The 17480-nt window shown below is 52.3% G+C and overlaps 1 protein-coding gene across 2 annotated transcripts in view; it reads left to right on the forward strand.

The window, feature by feature from the left end:
- Positions 1–5039: 5039 nt before the first annotated feature.
- Positions 5040–17480, forward strand: part of GPT2 (glutamic--pyruvic transaminase 2) — a 35023-nt gene continuing 22582 nt past the window's right edge. For both annotated transcript variants that reach the window (XR_003429841.1, XM_027092251.1), the window contains exons 1-4: positions 5040–5146; positions 5381–5644; positions 13006–13095; positions 15164–15272. Coding sequence is in view for 1 of the 2 variants with exons in the window: in XM_027092251.1 (XP_026948052.1) it covers positions 5402–5644; positions 13006–13095; positions 15164–15272 (442 nt within the window). In the remaining variant the exon portion in view is untranslated. The remainder of the gene's footprint in view (positions 5147–5380; positions 5645–13005; positions 13096–15163; positions 15273–17480) is intronic.

Below are 17480 nucleotides of genomic sequence, written 5' to 3' on the forward strand. Positions count from 1 at the left end.
CATACCTGCCCTACACATCTCTTCCATTTGGCTGCTCCTGAGTTATATCCTTTATAATAAAATTGTTATAATAAGTATAGAACTTCCCTGAGTTCTGTGAGTCATCCTAGAGAATTACTGAATCTGATCAAGGAGTTGTGGGATCCCTTGAGTTTGTAGTTGTCGGGCACAAGGGCAGGTAGCCTGGGGACTCCATTTGTGGCTAGTGTCACAAGTGGGGGCAGTCTTATGGGACTGAACCTTTAACCTTTGAGATCCTAAGTTCAGGTCTCAGCTCTGCCATTTATTAGCTGTGTGATCTTGATAAGCAGCCCAATCTCTCTGAACATCAGTTTTGCTATCTGTGTAATAAGGATCATAGTAGTAAATATGTTAGGGTTGCTCTGAGGCTTGTATGAAATGATGCAGTAAAGCACTAAGCACAGTATCTGACACATTAAAAATGCTTAATAACTACTAGCTATAATTTTAATAATATTATTACTAATAAAGAAAGCTTTGGGCCAGGCCACCCTGATACTAAACCTAAATCACAGATAATCTGTGCCTGTTTCCCCAGGCATAAAATAGGAAACAGATTCCCTTTCTTTAAGAACTAGAATCCAGGAGTTCAGGGTTTTTAGAGCACTAGTCACCCATCCTCCTTGTATTGACGCCTTTACAATAAATGCTGCGTTTTCCTTCCCCACACACACAAAATAATAATAATAATAATTAAAAGAATTAGAATCCAAAACTCCAAAAACTAAAGGAGTAAATGAGAACAACAAATGACAAGGGCTTATGGTATTGCACAAATATTTTTTTCTCTTAAGTTCCTAAGTCCCAAAACTATTTTGCAATCTTCTCTAGGTGAAAGATTCTGTGGCTTCATGAAGAAAATATCTGGGAAAACTCAGAGGGTAAACCAGTTGGAAGTATTGATTTGAGCCATTGCTTAATATTTTGTCTGTTTTGGGCACTGAATAGCTGAGGTCATTGAGTTTGCTGCTAAAATTCTCTTTATATTAATCCCTTGGACTGTTTCTGAAACCTTTCCCAAATGTCCTCCATGGAAGAAGTAAAGTCAAAGAGTCCTCATATCCCGGCAAGACCAGGGAGCAAGAAATCAAGGAATGTGGAACAACAGACACACTCTGAATAAAGGAGGTTGCATTTGCTTCTGAAGCTTATACAACTGTTCTTTCTCTTTCGCTCCTCTACTCTTCCCTCTCCCTGTTCTCCAATACGTGGATTTTGTTGAGTCAGCTGCTAAGACCACAACGTGTCTGCATCTGTTTCGAAGTGTTATCAATTCAATACTGAACTGCAAATACTGCTTTTGTGAAATGTCTCTATTCAGCACTCACGTGCTGCCCATCTCCTGCTGGACTGCAAACACCTTGAGAGCATGGACCTTGTAGAATTGACTTCCTCATTCATTCAACAAAAATTTACTGAGAACCTCTGTGTGCCAGGTATCATTCCAGGTTCTAGGGATGCAGAGGAGCCTGTCCATTTCCCATCACCCCACACCCTAGTCCAGGCCAACCCTGGACCTTATTTGTGCCACAGTTCATCCTCCTGCACCCTCTATTGCCCCCCTCCAATTCATCCTCCATACAGCAGAATTTTAAACATAAATATGATCATGTCACTCCCTAGTTTTTTAGGCCTTCCAGGGGCTTCTAATTGTTCTTAGGATGAAAACCAAAATTCTTACATTCAGGACCTGGCCTGCCTGTCCTACCACTGCTCACCTCTGACCCCTGTCTTTCAGCCCTGCCCCTCCCTCACTGTCTGACCTGCAGTCACCCTAGCCTTCTTGGAGGTCTTCAGACCTCTCAGCCTTCAGCGATCCCTGGCCTGGGATGCTGTCCACCTCACCACTGACACTGAGATGGAGTGTGAGGTACAAGATGGATACTAGGAATCCACTCCTGTAAGAGGAAGTGGGAGGAAGCAGTATCAGGCAGAGAAAGAAAAACCATGATGCAGGCCTGCCAAAGCTTTGGCCAACCTCCTGGGGAAGGCCTGGAGCAAATACTGCTCCAGCATGTCCCACAGCCTTCTCCAGTTAGGGTGTGATGGTGATCTCACAAGGCGGTTCTGTGCAGGTGCTGTGCAAGGCTGTCTGCTGACCGCACCCCTTGGGTAAAGGCAAGTTCTCCCTTGACAGGTGAGAGGGCACATCTCTGTGTCTACCACACCTGCCAGTACTGCTATCCCTCATCATCCAGCCAGGCTGCCAGGCAGCTCCAGCTTGCGGGCCACTTCCTCTGGGAAAGCTTTGCTCAGACCTTTGGGCTATAAGTGCTCATAAAACTCCTCAGCAGTTATCATAGTTTGTAATCATGTTTGTGTGTGCAATCAATGTCTGCCTTCCCTAAGAAACTATATGTTCTGTGTAGGCAAGGAAGGTCTGTGAGACTCATTATAGACCCAGAGTTCAGCCAGCACCTGGCCCCTGGTAGGTACCCAGTAAAAACCTGCTGAGGAAAGAAATAAAGATTGGTACCATGTCTTGCACACATATGACTTTCACAACTGTGTGGGTCCTCAAGAGCTTGCTGTGTATTTGGATCTCTCAGCTAGCTCACAGGGAGGGCATTTATGATTATTTCAATCAGGTTTTATCTCTGATATTTAGGAGCCTGCCTCCTGCCCTATCTTGACCTGGTCTAGAGGCAAAATAAAGGCAGAGTTCACACTATTACCACCACCATCATCATCACCACGACTACCACCCAAAAGCCTTTTAAGGGCTCAGTGCATTGCAATGGGCAGCTCCAATTTCCAAACCCAGAGAGCTACACAAGTCTGGTCTCTGCATGTATGGGCTGCAGCACTGGGTTAGGAATCACACTTCCTGCTCTACACTTAACTGTGCCACCTGAAAAGATTAAGTAACAAGTCAATCTCTCTGAGCTTCAACTGTAAAATAGGGATAATGTCTGCCCTTTCTCTTTCATTGATGTCTATCAGGTTCAAACTCCATGATAGGCAAGAAAGTGCTTTGCAAATTGTGAAGTGTGGTTCACAGGAAAGTAAGGGAGCTTTCTTCTCATGCAATCATGACAGGTTGGCAAAGGACATATTTGGGACACTAGTTTTCTACAATGGTGACGTGGGAGCCCACGTACATGGACTATGTGCTGGGCGTAGATGGGCTATGTGCTGGGTGTTGTTTTTCTCAGTTACGCAGATGGATTTGTGCTCACCTAAGCCCGCCCTACCTCCCAGTCCACTGTCCCTTCTGATCAGGGGTGGAGACAGCAGGAAGGGACTGTGTTTACAGCATACACAGGTCAAGGTTAAGCGTGTTTTGGAGGTAGAAAGGAGCATGTGGGTGTGTGGCTCCCGAAGTGGGCAGAGCGAGTAAGAATATGACATTAAAGGCAGTGGAGTCCTTAGAGAAGCTAAGCTCCCCAGGGGAGAATCTTTAACCTGGAGACTGAATACCTAGCCATTGAGACAGAGACTAGGAAGGAGCTAGTGCAGACACAGGTGCTGGGGATGGGACCAGTGATGAGAAGCCCAAATAACTTTCCAGGGACCTCGGCAGGCCAAGACAGTTTGCTAACATAGGAATTCTCAGCGCGATCTTTGGTTTCTGTTGCTCTCCCCATCCCCCTTTCCCCTTCATTGGTAATCAATTTATTTAATCAAAGTATATGGCATTCCCTTGATAAGGATGAACAAGAGTGATCCACAGCACTAGGTTCCAAACTCTTGACTTTTACAGTTACCTCACTGAACTTTCCCCAGAGTCCCACTAGGTAGGTGTGTTACCCCTTTTCACAGATGGGGAAACTAGGCTTACAAAGGCTAAATAACATGTTCAAAGTCAGCCAAGTGGTAAGTGGCTATATGCACCTATATTCAAACCCAGATTTTCTAGTACCTTCTCCCTTACACTGCTGTGTTTTTTAAGTTCCTCTTGCCCCCCACTTTCACGAATCTAATGTGTGTGTATTTGTTGGGGTGAGGAAGCTCTGGACTGTTTATCTGCCTGAAAACACCTAGACACAGAAATTCCAAGCCCAGGAGGGACCTCAGAGGTCATTTAATCCAACTTATTTTGCAGATAGAGAATCTGAGGCCCAGAGACAGGAAGTGACTTCTCCCACATCCTCTCTGTAGATTTTGTTGTCTCAGAACAGTTGTCTTCCATTCCTACTCCTGCCCTGCACTCACTCTGGGTAAGCCAGGATGCCTTTTCCTGCAGGTACCTCAGCCAAAATAATAGTTACCATGCGCTGAGCATTCATCAGCAAACGTTTACTGGGTGCTTACTATGTACTGCGAACACTCAGAGGTGTTGTGAATATGATGAACAAGAAAAACGCTGCCCCTGCCCTCTAGAGCTTTCATGGTTAATGGGGGTAGAAAGGAAATTAACACAGGTAACGGAGGTGTGGTAGCGTTTCAAATGGAGCTGTCAGGAAGCCTGACCACCTGGTATATACCAGCTGCTTAGTCCTTTAATTTTCACGACATTCCTCAGAGGCTGTGACCTGATCTCCGTTTTGACGACAAGGAAACCGGCGCTGAGACGGGTAAGAGTGGCAGTCAAGTCCAAAACTCCTAAGCCCCACTTCTTACCAGCCCCCTTCTTACCAGCCCCCGTAGAGCGGCCACTGCCACCGTCGGGCCCTGGATGATGAAACCCGGGGCGAGGACTGCACCATCTCTCAGCCTGTGTCCTTGCAGGTGTTGGGGGAAGGGATGTAGGGGGGAATGCAGGATGCGCTTCCAGGGAGAAGCTGCAAATAGCTCTAAATTCGCAGAAGTTTGAGAAGGGCAGACCCCGCCAGGACCCGTCCCGGCACCGCATCCCCTCTGCCAGACAAAAGAGCCCGCCCAGCCTACAGCAGAGCCAGACCACCGCTCCCGCCTCTTGCCCGGCCCCCGATCAGGCCAGCGCGGGGCACTATGGGACTTGTAGTTCTACCAGCTCTCCACACCTGCTACGAAAACAGACTAGGGAACTACAAGGCCCAGGAGCCAGCTGGCAGTCCCGGGCGGACTCGCCGGCGGTGGGTGTGCGAGCGCAGGAGCCGTGTAGTGCGGGAGCTGGGATGCGGCTGCGGGCGCCAGAGCCGAGGAGCAGCTCCAGGCGCGCGGTCTAGCCGGACTAGAAGAGGGGGTGGCCAGGTGGCGACAGGCACGTTGCATGCATGCATTGGGAGCAGACTTTGCAAAACCCCTGTCGTGCGGTGCTTTGGCTCTGCAGCGGCGAGGTGCAGGGTCCGAGTCGACGGGGGATGGGCACCCGTCCCAGAAGCCAGGCTGGCACCGCTAGCTGAAAGAGCCCTTGGCTGGGCTTGGGGACGGGTGTCGGCGTGCCCGCCTTGGGCTGTGCGTGACGTGTGTGTTCTCTTCTCCTTTTTGTCCCAAGGTTTCTCTGGGCGGGCGCGCGATGCAGCGGGCGGCGGCGCTGGTCCGGCGGGGCTGCTACCCCCGGACCCTCGGCCCCTGGGGCCGTGGTCAGAGCAGCGCGGCCGCCGAGGCCTCGGCGGTGCTCAAGGTGCGGCCCGAGCGGAGCCGGCGCGACCGCATCCTTACGCTCGAGTCCATGAACCCGCAGGTGAAGGCGGTGGAGTACGCGGTGCGGGGACCCATCGTGCTCAAGGCCGGCGAGATCGAGCTCGAGCTGCAGAGGGTGAGCGCTGGCTCCAGCGTTCGTGGGGCGGGAGGGCCCTGGGAGGCTAGGGGGCACTGGTGGGGGGGGGAAGAGTAGCAGCTGTCCCCTGCTGGGGTTCGCCCGCTGGACTTCCTCCCACCCGCGTGGCCAGCTCTTTCATTCGGCCCACCTTGGCTAAAACGATAGAATGCCCTCCCCCCATCCCTTTACCCGCCAGTGCCTGGCACCTGGCACAAAGAAAGGCCCTCAGATACGGTTCACTTGTTGAATTGAATTCATCAGTTATAATTGAGCTGCCCTTAGTGCCAGGCACTGTGGCCGTCCTACCCGCGTGGAACCAAGATCCATGGGGGGGTGGGGGTGGGGGTGAGGACGACAACAGGCAGTAAAGAAAGAAACCAGAATTTCAGAGATCACATTAGGTACCAGGGGAGGGAGGAAGGCTCTGAGGAGACTTAGGTTTGCTCACGAAGATTTTCTTTCTCTGTCTGAGACCTTTTGGGTCATTTTGCCAGTAATGATTCCCTGACAAAAGTGGAGTTGTTGCAGAGTGTCCTGCACAATTCCTTCCCTTAGGCCCCCTTTGGAACCCTGACTGACAGCCATATCTTGTTCTCCCAGTGGGTAGCAGAGGCTTGGGCCTTTTGGGCCTTGGTAGGGTGGCCCTGGGACGTTCTTCCTCCTGGTGGCCGGCTGGCTGGGACCTTAACTTGAGTTCATAGCTGTGTGTAAAGTGACCACACACCCAGTAGTGATTTCTGCCTCCTTGCAACCAGGGCGGCTGGGGTGGGTGTAAGAGATGCCCCTGTAGGATACCAGAGTTCTAACCCAGGTGGAATTCAGGAGGCGGAGTCAAGAGGGTAATGTAAAAAAAAGTAAACACTCCTAAGATTTGTAAGAACTGATGACAGCAGTCACCCAGCTGCTTGCCTAAGATAGTTCTAACCCAGAAGGGGGGAGGGTTCCTTGATCTCGCTCTCACAGGCACCAGAACTGGATGTCTTGGGGGTGAGTTGGCCACTTAATGTTCTTTGAATGCATGGGAGGAAGCCGTGGTGGGACCGTTACATTAACGTGGGGACTTCGGGGGGTTGATGAGCTCATGGCTCGCTAAGACCTTGTTGGGACACTCAGTTCTGCTGACTCAAAACAGTGAGTTGGACAAGTCAGAGTCCAGTGTCTCCCTCTGACTCCTTGCAGGGCTAAGTTTAAAGCTTGGCCCACAGAAGGCTGGCTCGGTTTCTGTGCCTCCCTGTCCCGAAGGTGGGCCACAGGCAGAGAAAACGGGCTTTTGCTGCTCTGCTCCTTGCTGATACCTGGCAGACTCTAGCTGGCCCTCCTTAAGACAACAGTCTCCTTGATAAGGCTGAGATTAAATTGTTTCCGGTTTATCACTTTACAACTGATTTTTCTGGTTCCAGAACTTGTAGGGGTTCCACGGATTATCTCTGCCTGTTGTTAAATAGCAGCTTGCGTGTGGGCTCCATGAAGTACAAGGATGATTAAGGCAGAAGGGGACACTGTCTTTGCCTTCAGGGATCTGATTGCCATATTGTCCTCTGGACCTGAGCTTCTCTTCCCCCAATTCTTTAAGGATTGGTGAGATTTTTTTAGCAGGCACAGAAAATGTGAGAGCATTCCAGGTGGAAGGAGGGCTGTGAGCAAAGACAGAAGGTTGGGAAGTTCTGGGCATTTGGGGAAGGGAATTGGTGCTATTTGGAGAGCACTGTCTGGCAGAGAGATATGGTAGATGAATAAGATGGAAAAGGGGGACTGGAGTCTTGTGTGCTGGGCTCAGGACTTTATGGTGCAAAGTTTAGTGTGCAATGGGGAACCAGGATGGTGTTCCAACAGGGTATGGCTCCATCATTGAGGTGGAGAAATTTCTTGGTCATTTGGGCTGGAAACACCCTGTGATTTCTAGGACAGATGGCCCCACTGCCATGTTCTACCCCTGAGTAAGTTGAGACATTCTTTCTGTCCACCTACATTCTCCGGTGCTTTCGTTCAAATTCATCCCTTCTTATTCTCTTCTCACTTGGTCGAATCTCAGTTGCCTGATTCTTGGTGCTGGAGATAATAGCCCCAGCCAAGCCAGCATAGCCTTGCTTAAACCTTTCATTCTCTAGAGACAGCCTCTGCATTCTGCTAGCTTAGACAGTGCCCCTTCTGAGAGAGCCATATTTTCCCAGTCTTTTTTTTTTTTTGGCTTGGCTTGGCTTGCGTTGGCTTTGCACAGCTTCGTTTTTTTCTACCTCCATTTTGAACTCTAATGATCAAAACCGGACTGATGTTATTTTAAAGGGTTCGATTTGGTTAGAGATGGGATTTGTAGAGAGTTGAGTGACTTGGGGTAAATCTTCAATCCTTTCTGGGCTTTGGTTTCCCTAGTCCATAAAAGGAAGGTCGGGTGGGCCCAGGGTTTTCCCCCAGGTCCTGACTTTTGTGCCTTTTTGTCCATCTGAAGACCTTTAAGCTGCCTTATGGAATCATTTCACCAGGTGCTCTGTAAATAGTACCGGCTGATTGGCTGGACACGTGGCTCTGGTTTTTTTTTTTTAACATCTTTATTGAAGTATAATTGCTTTACAATGGTGTGTTAGTTTCTGCTGTATAACAGAGTGAACCAACTATACGCATATGTATATCCCCATATCCCCTCCCTCTTGCGTCTCCCTCCCACCCTCCCTATCCCACCCCTCTAGGTGGTCACAAAGCACTGAGCTGATCTCCCTGTGCTATGCGGCTGCTTCCCACTAGCTATTTTACATTTAGTAGTGTATATATGTCAATGTGGCTCTGGTTTTTGACTGTGGGGTGGCTTGCCAGGCAAGTCTCGTCTATCTTGCTTGGTGGTAGGAGTGGACGAGAATGTTCAGGAGAGCCTGAAGGAGGAGGGGCACTTGACTAAGTGGGTGTGTGAAAGGGACCATTCTCCTCCAGCCTGGGCTGTGTGCTCTCAGGGAGGCCCTGTTTCTCCCTGACAGCAGCTCTAAGTGGGAGAACCTATCAGCTTTTCAGATCCTGGTGTTCATTGGGAGCAGCATTTAAAAATAAGCTGCCATTAGTAGGAGTTTTGAAAAGATCTGTCTGTTCCTCCTCAACCTACTTCTTTTTCCCTTGTTTTATTGGGGGAAGGGAGGAGGTTGGCATAAGTGGAGACAGGAAGGCTTCTGTTTGTAAAAGTACACAGAGTCAGGGCAAAACATTTACGAAGGGAAAAACTGAATACTGTTAACATCAGTGTGTGCTGCATCTAAACAGTAAAAGTGGAGAATGCTGTAGCACCTCCTTATCGTTAGCTAAGAACTAAGTCTGGAAACTCTGGATGTGCCAAGCACAAGAGGTGAAATCTCATCGGTCATTTTCTTTAGAGCTTAGATGCTATCTTAAAATAAAGAAATTTGTAGTGTAGGCTTCCATCTGGAACCCTCCACCCACCCACCCTGCCCAAGTCACCAAGGACCTGCATCCTGGGCTTTGCCTTTATGTGCTGTGGGCCTCAGACAAGTTACTCAGAGCACCTTGGCCTCAGTTATTCCTCTGCAAAATGAGCCCAATTTATTTCTCCTAAAGACTAGTTGGAGATGTTTAGTGATGATGCTTTGAACAGCTAGAAACCAGTCAGAACTCTTTTTTTTTTTTTTTTTGGTCCGCACTAAATGGCTTTTGGGATCTTATTAGTTCCCCGACCAGGGATTGAACTTATGCCCTCAGCAGTGAAAGTGTGGAGCCCTAACCACTGGACCGCCAGGGAATTCCCCAGTCAGAACTCTTAAGAGTCTTCATTTTCAAGATAATGAGAGTTGCTTGGGGAGAGTGCCAGGGGTCACTCTTTCCTTGCCTTCCCCTTGAGTCTCTGGGTCTAGGAATGTGGGGTTTGCTCTCCTGCCTGGGCCTTAACCTTGCTATCTTGAATTATCCTGTTTGGAGCTCATTCAGCTTTCATCCCTGCAAACCTCAGCTTCTACGGTTGACCCTCCCACAGGCCCCTAGACTTCAGGAACCTACGTCCAGCCTTCCCTGCTTCCATGGTTAGGAAACTCAGCCCTTGGAGCTCCCACCTCATCTCTTTTTTTTTTTTTTTTTTGCGGTACGCGGGCCTCTCACTGTTGTGGCCTCTCCTGCTGCAGAGTACAGGCTCCGGACGCGCAGGCTCAGCGGCCATGGCTCATGGGCCCAGCCGCTCTGCAGCATGTGGAATCCTCCCGGACCAGGGCACGAACCCGTGTCCCCTGCATCGGCAGGCAGACTCTCAACCACTGCGCCACCAGGGAAGCCCCCACCTCATCTCTTAATCACAGGCCTGTATAGGTTTGGCTCGGTTTCTTTCAGCTTTGCCTGTCATAATGGTTGGGGCCAGACCCTGTGCTGAGCCTCGGTTTCCTCAGCTGTGCAGCGCACCTGTTTTCAGGGACCCTGGGGACTAGCTGGGTTTGTCTCTGGGGCTTCCGTCTGGAGCTCTCTGTTGGACTTCCTGCCTGCCCAGTCTTGCTCATGGCCCTGGGGTCTTTTCACGTGGCCTTCCTGGCCTGGAGCCAGCTGTGCCCTCTCTCCCTTCTCTGAGTCCACTTCTTCATCAGCCTGGGCTCTGAAGGTGGTAGCCTCTCCTGTGTTGCCCCCTTCTGTCACAGAGCATGATTCATAAGTGTTTGTTGAAGGAGAGAGAGGCTCTCTAGGGACTCACCGTCCTACCAAACCTTCCCGCTCGCATGTCACATGAAATGACAGGAGCCACCCCTACCTTGAGGAAACTGCCTTGTGCCTGTTAGAATTGTCCATTGTCCTTTTGCTGGGCCTGTGAGCTGGGAAGGACAATGCTAACTCCTTTTTCCTTCTCCCTGCTAACACCCTCTGAAATATGCCATCCCCAGAGCCTGGGGGCCTTCTCCTTGAGCCCTCCTTGAGCTGAACTGTGGGAAGAGAGCCCCCCTGTGTTGGCTCTCATCTCAGTGCCCCACAGGGAGGCAGCTCTGGGCAGGATGTGTGCAGATGAGTTAAACAGGTGGGCTCTAGGATGCTGGGAATTGAAACTAGAAAGCTATGTGCTGACCTGGCAGGCTCCCGGAGGGCGGGGCTGAGGTGAGGTTGCCATTGGGTGTGCGTGCAGGCCTGGATGAGTCACTGTGGGCAGGAGCCTGCCCCTGACTCCTTGGTATTTCCCAACCCATGTAGATCTCAAGTGCCTAGATACAGGAGTCTCCTTTGTATGGTGGCCCTTGGCTGGGCAGGCTGGTCCCCTGCCCATTCAGAGGAGCCAGTTTCCCACCCTGCAGCTCGTCCATCATAGCGAAGTGTCTGGAGACCATAGGTACCCAGACCCGAGAGAGGAGATGCTCTATGCTCCTAGGCTGCTTGTTGGCAGGCCCCAGATTGGTTGAGCAGTGCAGGGTGAGGGCACAGGAAAGGAACATCCAGGGATCTGTTCCAGGCATTATTCTCTCCCTGCATTGGGCTGGCTGAGGGCCCGCAGCTGTGTGTTGTAGTTCCTGGCCCTTGACTGTGACACATTTACTCCCTACCGAAGAATGGGCTGTGTCCACACCATGGAAATCACCTGAGTTCAGCTAGCCAGCCCTGGGGGACCGTGGCAATTGAGTCAGGCTGACAGCGTCCCATGCCAGGAGCCCAGGCCAGTGCCAAGGAGTGGGTCAGGTCTGCCCCTTTGCACACAGTGGCCTGGATTGCTGCACCTGTGGGACGAGCCCTGAGGCCACATGCCCCGAAGCCTGTCTCCAGGGTGCCTGCCCTCACCCCAGCCCAGCCCTGGGCAGTGGGTGGTGCTGTCCCCCTGCCTTGGCCCCCTGAGATGTCTTTCCATATTGGCCAGCCCTGAAGAACTTGGTAAAAGGAGCAGGAGGGAATTAAAAGCCCTTTCTCCCCGCTACCCGCCACCAAACGTAGCTTTTGGAGACTTATCAGGCCCTGTTTATGACGGTCCAGTGCTGTTTCTGGGGTGCCCTCCTCAGCGCCCCATGCCTCCTGGCTCCCGAAGCAGCTGGAGAATTTCTGTATGGGAGGGGCTGAGGAGTGGCAGATGAGGGTCAGGAAGACTTGTTCGGCAGGCAGCTGCTTTCATCCCTTAAGCCCACTGGTCTTTACTTAAGGGGTATATTACTGAGTTAAAAAAGGGAGAGTTTTCTAAAGTTGCTTTTATGCACACATTATGTGAAATGGAGAAGGCAAGTGTCAGAACCATAGAACTGTACCTTTAAAATTTGTATTTAGGGTGCCTTTGGGGAAAGGGCAGCTGGAGATATGGAAAGGTGGCCAGGCATTCCACCCAGACCCCCCCTTGGTACTGCCACCCCTTGCCCCACCGCCTTCTTCCTCCACCATGACCCTTGTGACCTTGTTCCTGGTCCAGCTTTGTAAGATGATGATGTTTGTACTCTGCCAAGTGCTTTCATACTGTTTGTCTCAGATAATCCTTTCAGCTGCCCTGGGAGGTCCTTGAACCTGCTGTTGATTCTAACTCTTACAGTGGCTAATTCTGGATTTATCAGTGAGCTGCGTGGAGTTCCCACATTTCCAGATCCCCACAGTTCTCCATCCAAAATGCATTTTCTCCTTAGCAGCAGCCGGGGTGTCCTGCAGTCACCTCCCCAGTGACATTGTTGCCAGGGTTTCCGAGTTCCTCCTCTCTCTGCCATCTCTGTTCTGTGCTAAACGCATTGCTCAGGCAGTGGCCTCAGTTTTGCTCTTCAGCCAGTCTTTTCATCCCTGACGCTTTTTTTTTTTTCAATATGAAAATCAGCCCACATTCTTCATCCTGCAAAGACAGGGTTGCAAGAGAATGACCCCCAAGAGGTCCCTGCTGATCAGTGTCTTCTGGAGGGGAGGGTGGCTGCAGTGCCCCAGTCATTCACTTAGGGGTGGAGGTGGAGCTGCGCGTGGGGGGAGGGAGCCGGCAGTTGTGGGATCCTCTCCCTGATGTTTTCTGCTGCAGACCCCTCCCTCCCTCGCACCACATTTGCCCCAGGGTCAGCGTGGACCTGCAGCTGCCTCAGGGTGCTCTGGCAGCCCAGGAAGCTCTTCTGGCCTTTTCAGAAAATGGGTAACCTTTTGAAGCTTTAATTTCCTAATCTGTAAAAAGGGTTGTATATGGGTTGGCCGAAAAGTTCATTCGGATTTTTCCATAACATCTTATGAAAAACTGAAAAACGAAACCAATTTTTGGGCCAACCCAATACTGGCCCTTCCTCATAGGGGTGGTTGTGAAGGTCAAATGGGACCAAGCATGTCAAGGGCACTGGGCCTGACACCTGGCAAGGCTCAGAATAGGGCTGCTTATTAATATCCTGTTGAGCATTGCTTGGCCTCTGGAATCCAGGGTCTGAGAGTCACTAAGTAACACCTGTTGCTTTCTCTCTACTCAGGGTATCAAAAAACCATTCACTGAGGTCATCCGTGCCAACATCGGGGATGCCCAAGCCATGGGCCAGCAGCCAATCACCTTCCTCCGACAGGTGAGCTGGCCCTCAGGAACAGAGGCCACTGGGACAGCAGGGAACCAGCCAGCCAGGCCCATTACATTACCTCTGCCTCCTTGCCTGTCCAGCTCCCTCAGGACACAGCAGACACCAGGATCCCACAGGGAGGTGCCATTGAAGTAGCAGCCCCTCCAGTGCCTGATGTCCCCACTGGTTCTCTCCCTCAGTCTCCTCCCCTTCCAAAGCTGTCTGAAATTCCTAAACCCATTTTGAGGATGCTCTAGTATACAAGGCTCCCAGGTGCATGGTCCTGGATGCTGAGTTTGGAGCTGGGTTGGTGAGGGCATCAGAGAGTAGATGGGAGAGGTAGAGGCCCAGTGGGCTGGGAGATGGTGCGTGGGGGTCCAGGTATGGCTTCCCAAGTGAGAATCCCCAGGTTTGAGTGTTGGCTTTGCTGCTTACCAGCTGGGTGGCTTTGGGCAAGTGGAGATCACCAGACACTGCCTCGGAGGACTGCTGGGGGACTCCATGAGATGGAGAGTGTGAAGGCCCTCAAGAGGCACATTGCAGTGTTTCAGTTTGAGTGCCAATTGCAAGGATGCTGCATGGGCCAAAACTGTGGGATTGGTGGGCTAGAGGGGAAAAGATAAGGTGGGAGAGTACTCCAGGGCCTGCTAGACAGAGGTTGGAGACCAGCTACAGCGAAAGCTTTTCCCTGGAGAAGGAATGGGGCAAAATTTGGTCCTTGTGTGGCTAAGGTTGGCAGGCTGGGGCAGGCAGCAAAGCTGAGTGCTGAATGCCCTGGTCTTTTCCTGCCCGTATTTCCTGCTGCAGGGACTGGCACACAGGAGGGGCGATCCTACCCTGCTCCCTGGGTGGAGGGTTGTTGGGGGCCCCGGGGCCTCAGCCTTCAGCCCCTCAGGGAATTCACACAGGGTATGGGGGAGAAGAACCAAGGCTGGCAACGACCTCAGGAACATCCACTGCATGGACTCCCATGGCCACTGTTGCAGACCTCAGCAGCGTGCCAGCAGCCCATGAATGTCAGAGGCCCCAAGCTGGGCCCGTGGGGAGGAAGTGGATCAGACCAGACAGAGAGGCTCTGCCAGGGAAGTGGAGCAAGAGGAGGTCAGAGCCTCCTGGTTGTCCTGGAAGCTTGTCCTGGAAGCACACAGCTTAGGAGAGGAGAGGCCCAAGGTGGCTTCCCTCTGCAGAGGTTCCCCACACGTGCCTGGGGCGCCTTCTGTTGCCTCAGCCTTTTCTGGCTGGCTGGCACACTCCCGGATCCAGCCCTGCCGCCGGCTGTGGCAGGCCCGGCCTCTCCCGCTTGGTGCTGGCCTCCTCCAGCCTTCACAAGCACCCCAGGGAGGAGGGCAGGCTGGGTCACTGCCTATTGCACAAATCTTTTTGAAGAAAAGCCGGGCTCCAAGAAGCCTGCGCCCGCCCAAAGTCCCCCAGCCGTGAGCCACAGCCTGCCTCAGTGCTCCTGGCATCGCTCTTAAGCTTCCAGCTTAGACTTGCCTGGTGAGCGGGGGTTTGCCAGCACTTTTGCAAACATTTCCTTGCTTAATCCTCTTAATTTGTGAGGTTAGGGTGATTTTCTGTGTTACAGAGGTGAAAAAGCTGAATCGGTTTTCAGTTCTGGCCAGGAAAAGGGGTGATGGGGGGTGCTCAGGCTGTAGGCAGAGGTCTGTGCAATCCTGTCATCTGGGGTGCACCTGCCTCCTCAGCCCCAGCCCCCTGCTCTGGAACCCCTGGTTCTTGTGGCCTTGGGTATGTGAGCTGCTGTCCTTTATGGAAGAGGTGGGGCAGAGTAAGCAGCCTCCTTCTGTCCCCTGGCTCCTCGGAGGGTGGTGGCCCACCCTCCGCCCAGGCCCAGGTCATCATGGACCTTGCCTCTCACCATCTCCCTTCCGCTGCAGAGCGTCCACTGTCCTCCTCCCCGCCTGTCCCCAGGCCCCCACAGGCTGGGGCCCTTGTGGAGAGGCCTGTGAGGGCACTGTCCCTCAGAGTTGTCATCTCACACCGTCGCCTGCCCAGAGTCCTTTGTGCCCCTCCGGGGTGGGCGGTGCTGGGAGCCCAGCCCATGCCTCTGTTCCTCCAGGTGATGGCACTCTGTACCTACCCGAACCTGTTGGACAGCCCCAGCTTCCCAGAAGATGCTAAGAAACGAGCCCGGCGGATCCTACAGGCTTGTGGCGGAAACAGCTTGGGTGAGGCCCCGACTTGCCAGGTCCCAGCGGGCGTGAAAAGAACGTGTGTTCTCAGCGTGGGCCTGGGCCTCGGCCCAGAATGAAGGGTTACACGTTGAGTGAGTGTGTGAATGTGTGTGGTGGCTGACGTGCAGAGTAAATGACAATGTTCTTCTTGTCCGTGCTCTGTCAGCCTCTTGTTTGCTGAGCTTATGGGGTCGATGCCATCTTTTGGTGGATTGGGGCACTTCAGGCGCAAGAGCCTGCATTTGGCTGGATTTGGGGTTTACACTGGGAGCTGGCTTTGATGCTGAGCCCACCCTCAGAGCAGAAGGTTGAGCCCGAGGCAGCCTCCGAAGCCAGAGGCCAGAGGGAGGCACATGCCCCGCTGGCCCGGCTTCTCACTGCCCTGTGGCCACGCTGTGAGGTGCCTGTGGCCCCCTTTTGGTGGTTTCCTTGCTCTGAAGGTGCCGCCCACCCGCCCCCAACTTGTATGTTATGTTCCCGTCACCGGACTGTGCTCCTTTGTGCTGGGAGCCCAGGCCCAGCCTCGGCCCCCAGCACCAGAGGGCTCCGTGGAGGAAGGCCCTGTAGATGTGAAAATGATCTTCTCTCCCTTCCCTGCTGAGATGGATTTCCAGCCTCTGGGCCTCTGGCTCTTTGTTCTCATCTCATGTTCTTTTTCCTGTTTATTTTTGCTTCATTCCTTTGCCCAGTGCCTACATAGGGAATCTAGCTTCCTTTGTCCTGAGGAAAATCGTTGTCCTTAGGGCTTTTTTAGGACTAGTGCCTGAATGTTTCAAAACATGGGACGGGGATTCTTGTGGCTTGTTCAGCAGGGGATCAGCCACAATTGGCATCTCTGTCACCTCCTTGCCTTTCCCCTCCCCCTTTTCTGCTCTGTCCCTTTATGGAGAGCCCTATGCTTACTTTCCTGGCTGTGGTCACCCTACCAGCCCTCTGTCCAAGTTTGTGTCCTTCACAGTGTCCCTCTCAGGAAGGGGCCAGCTTCCCTGCCCGCCAGCCTGCTTGGCGTGTGGGCCAGCACCTTGTGTGGCAAGGACTGAACCACAAGCTGGCAGAGGCCAGCCCAGAGGCCTGGCCTCCAGGCTCCTTTCCTCCTGCACCCTCTGCCCAGCCCAGAGGACAAAGGCGCTTCTCGAAGACCCATGGCAGTGGGCCTGAGACTCCAGGAACTGCAACCCGGAGGTGGAGGGAGGGGGTTTGCTCTTGCATATCTGATGTCAGTGTCTGGGGAATGGGGAGGGGATTTTGTTCCATGCACTAAGCCTCATCGACAAGTTTTGTTCTGTGTCAGCCAGGGCTGGGAGAATGGCATTGGGAGGCCATGTCCGTGTGAGTCGGGACTGTTGGCCTTTGGGGTTTTGGGAACCTGCATTGAGTTCTGTCTGGGGAGCTCATGAGGACAGGTGAGGTAGGTGCTCTCTGAGCCTCTTTCCTCATCCTTGAATTAGGAGATACTTTGTACCCACCTCCCGGGCTTGCAGGAAGGTTGGCATTTGTGCCCCTTGTCAGGTGTGGAGAAGCCCCGCCCTGGAGGTCACTACCTGTTCCTGCCCATTGTTGGGGGAGGGGCAGTGTCCTGGCCAAGACTGGGACAATGGGGGGGTGGTGCTCTGTCAACTAAGGCTTGGGCAGCCTGAGCACCTGCCCACAAAAATAAAGGAAATGGAAAATGTCAGTATGCCCAGGGCTACCCTGGCCCACGGAGAGATTATAAAATGTGTACACAAGGTCTTAGGGCTCACCTGGACGTGTTTTTATCATGCCCTTTAAAATTATTTCTTACTGGGGCTCCATTTATTTTTTGTTTGATGAGTAATCCAGTTCTCAGGCTGTGTCCCGGATCTTAAGTAGGATTGAGGTGAAACCTAGACACACCTGGGGGAGGTGGGAGCCGGGAGATAACGCCCTCGTCAGGCTCCTCTCTGAGCCCACGCCGTGTACCAGGCGCTGCTCTGGGCCCTGAGGGACACTGGTGAACAAGGCAGGTGGAGTTTCTGTGCTTGTGAAGCTCACTGTCAGATTTGGGAAAAACAAACATTAAAAAGAATTAACACAGAAACATAATCCCCAGTTTTCATGAGTTCTTAGAGAAAGAGCAGAGAGCTGTGGGGTTATAACAAGGGATTCTAATGTAGAGGGAGGGTTTAAGGAGAAACTGGCATTCAAATTCATGTGGAAGATGACTAAGAGATTCTGTTAATG

Source organism: Aethalodelphis obliquidens, unplaced genomic scaffold, assembly GCF_003676395.1.
Source record: "Aethalodelphis obliquidens isolate GAN/ISIS:26980383/991018 unplaced genomic scaffold, ASM367639v1 scaffold75, whole genome shotgun sequence".
NCBI lineage: Eukaryota > Metazoa > Chordata > Mammalia > Artiodactyla > Delphinidae > Aethalodelphis > Aethalodelphis obliquidens.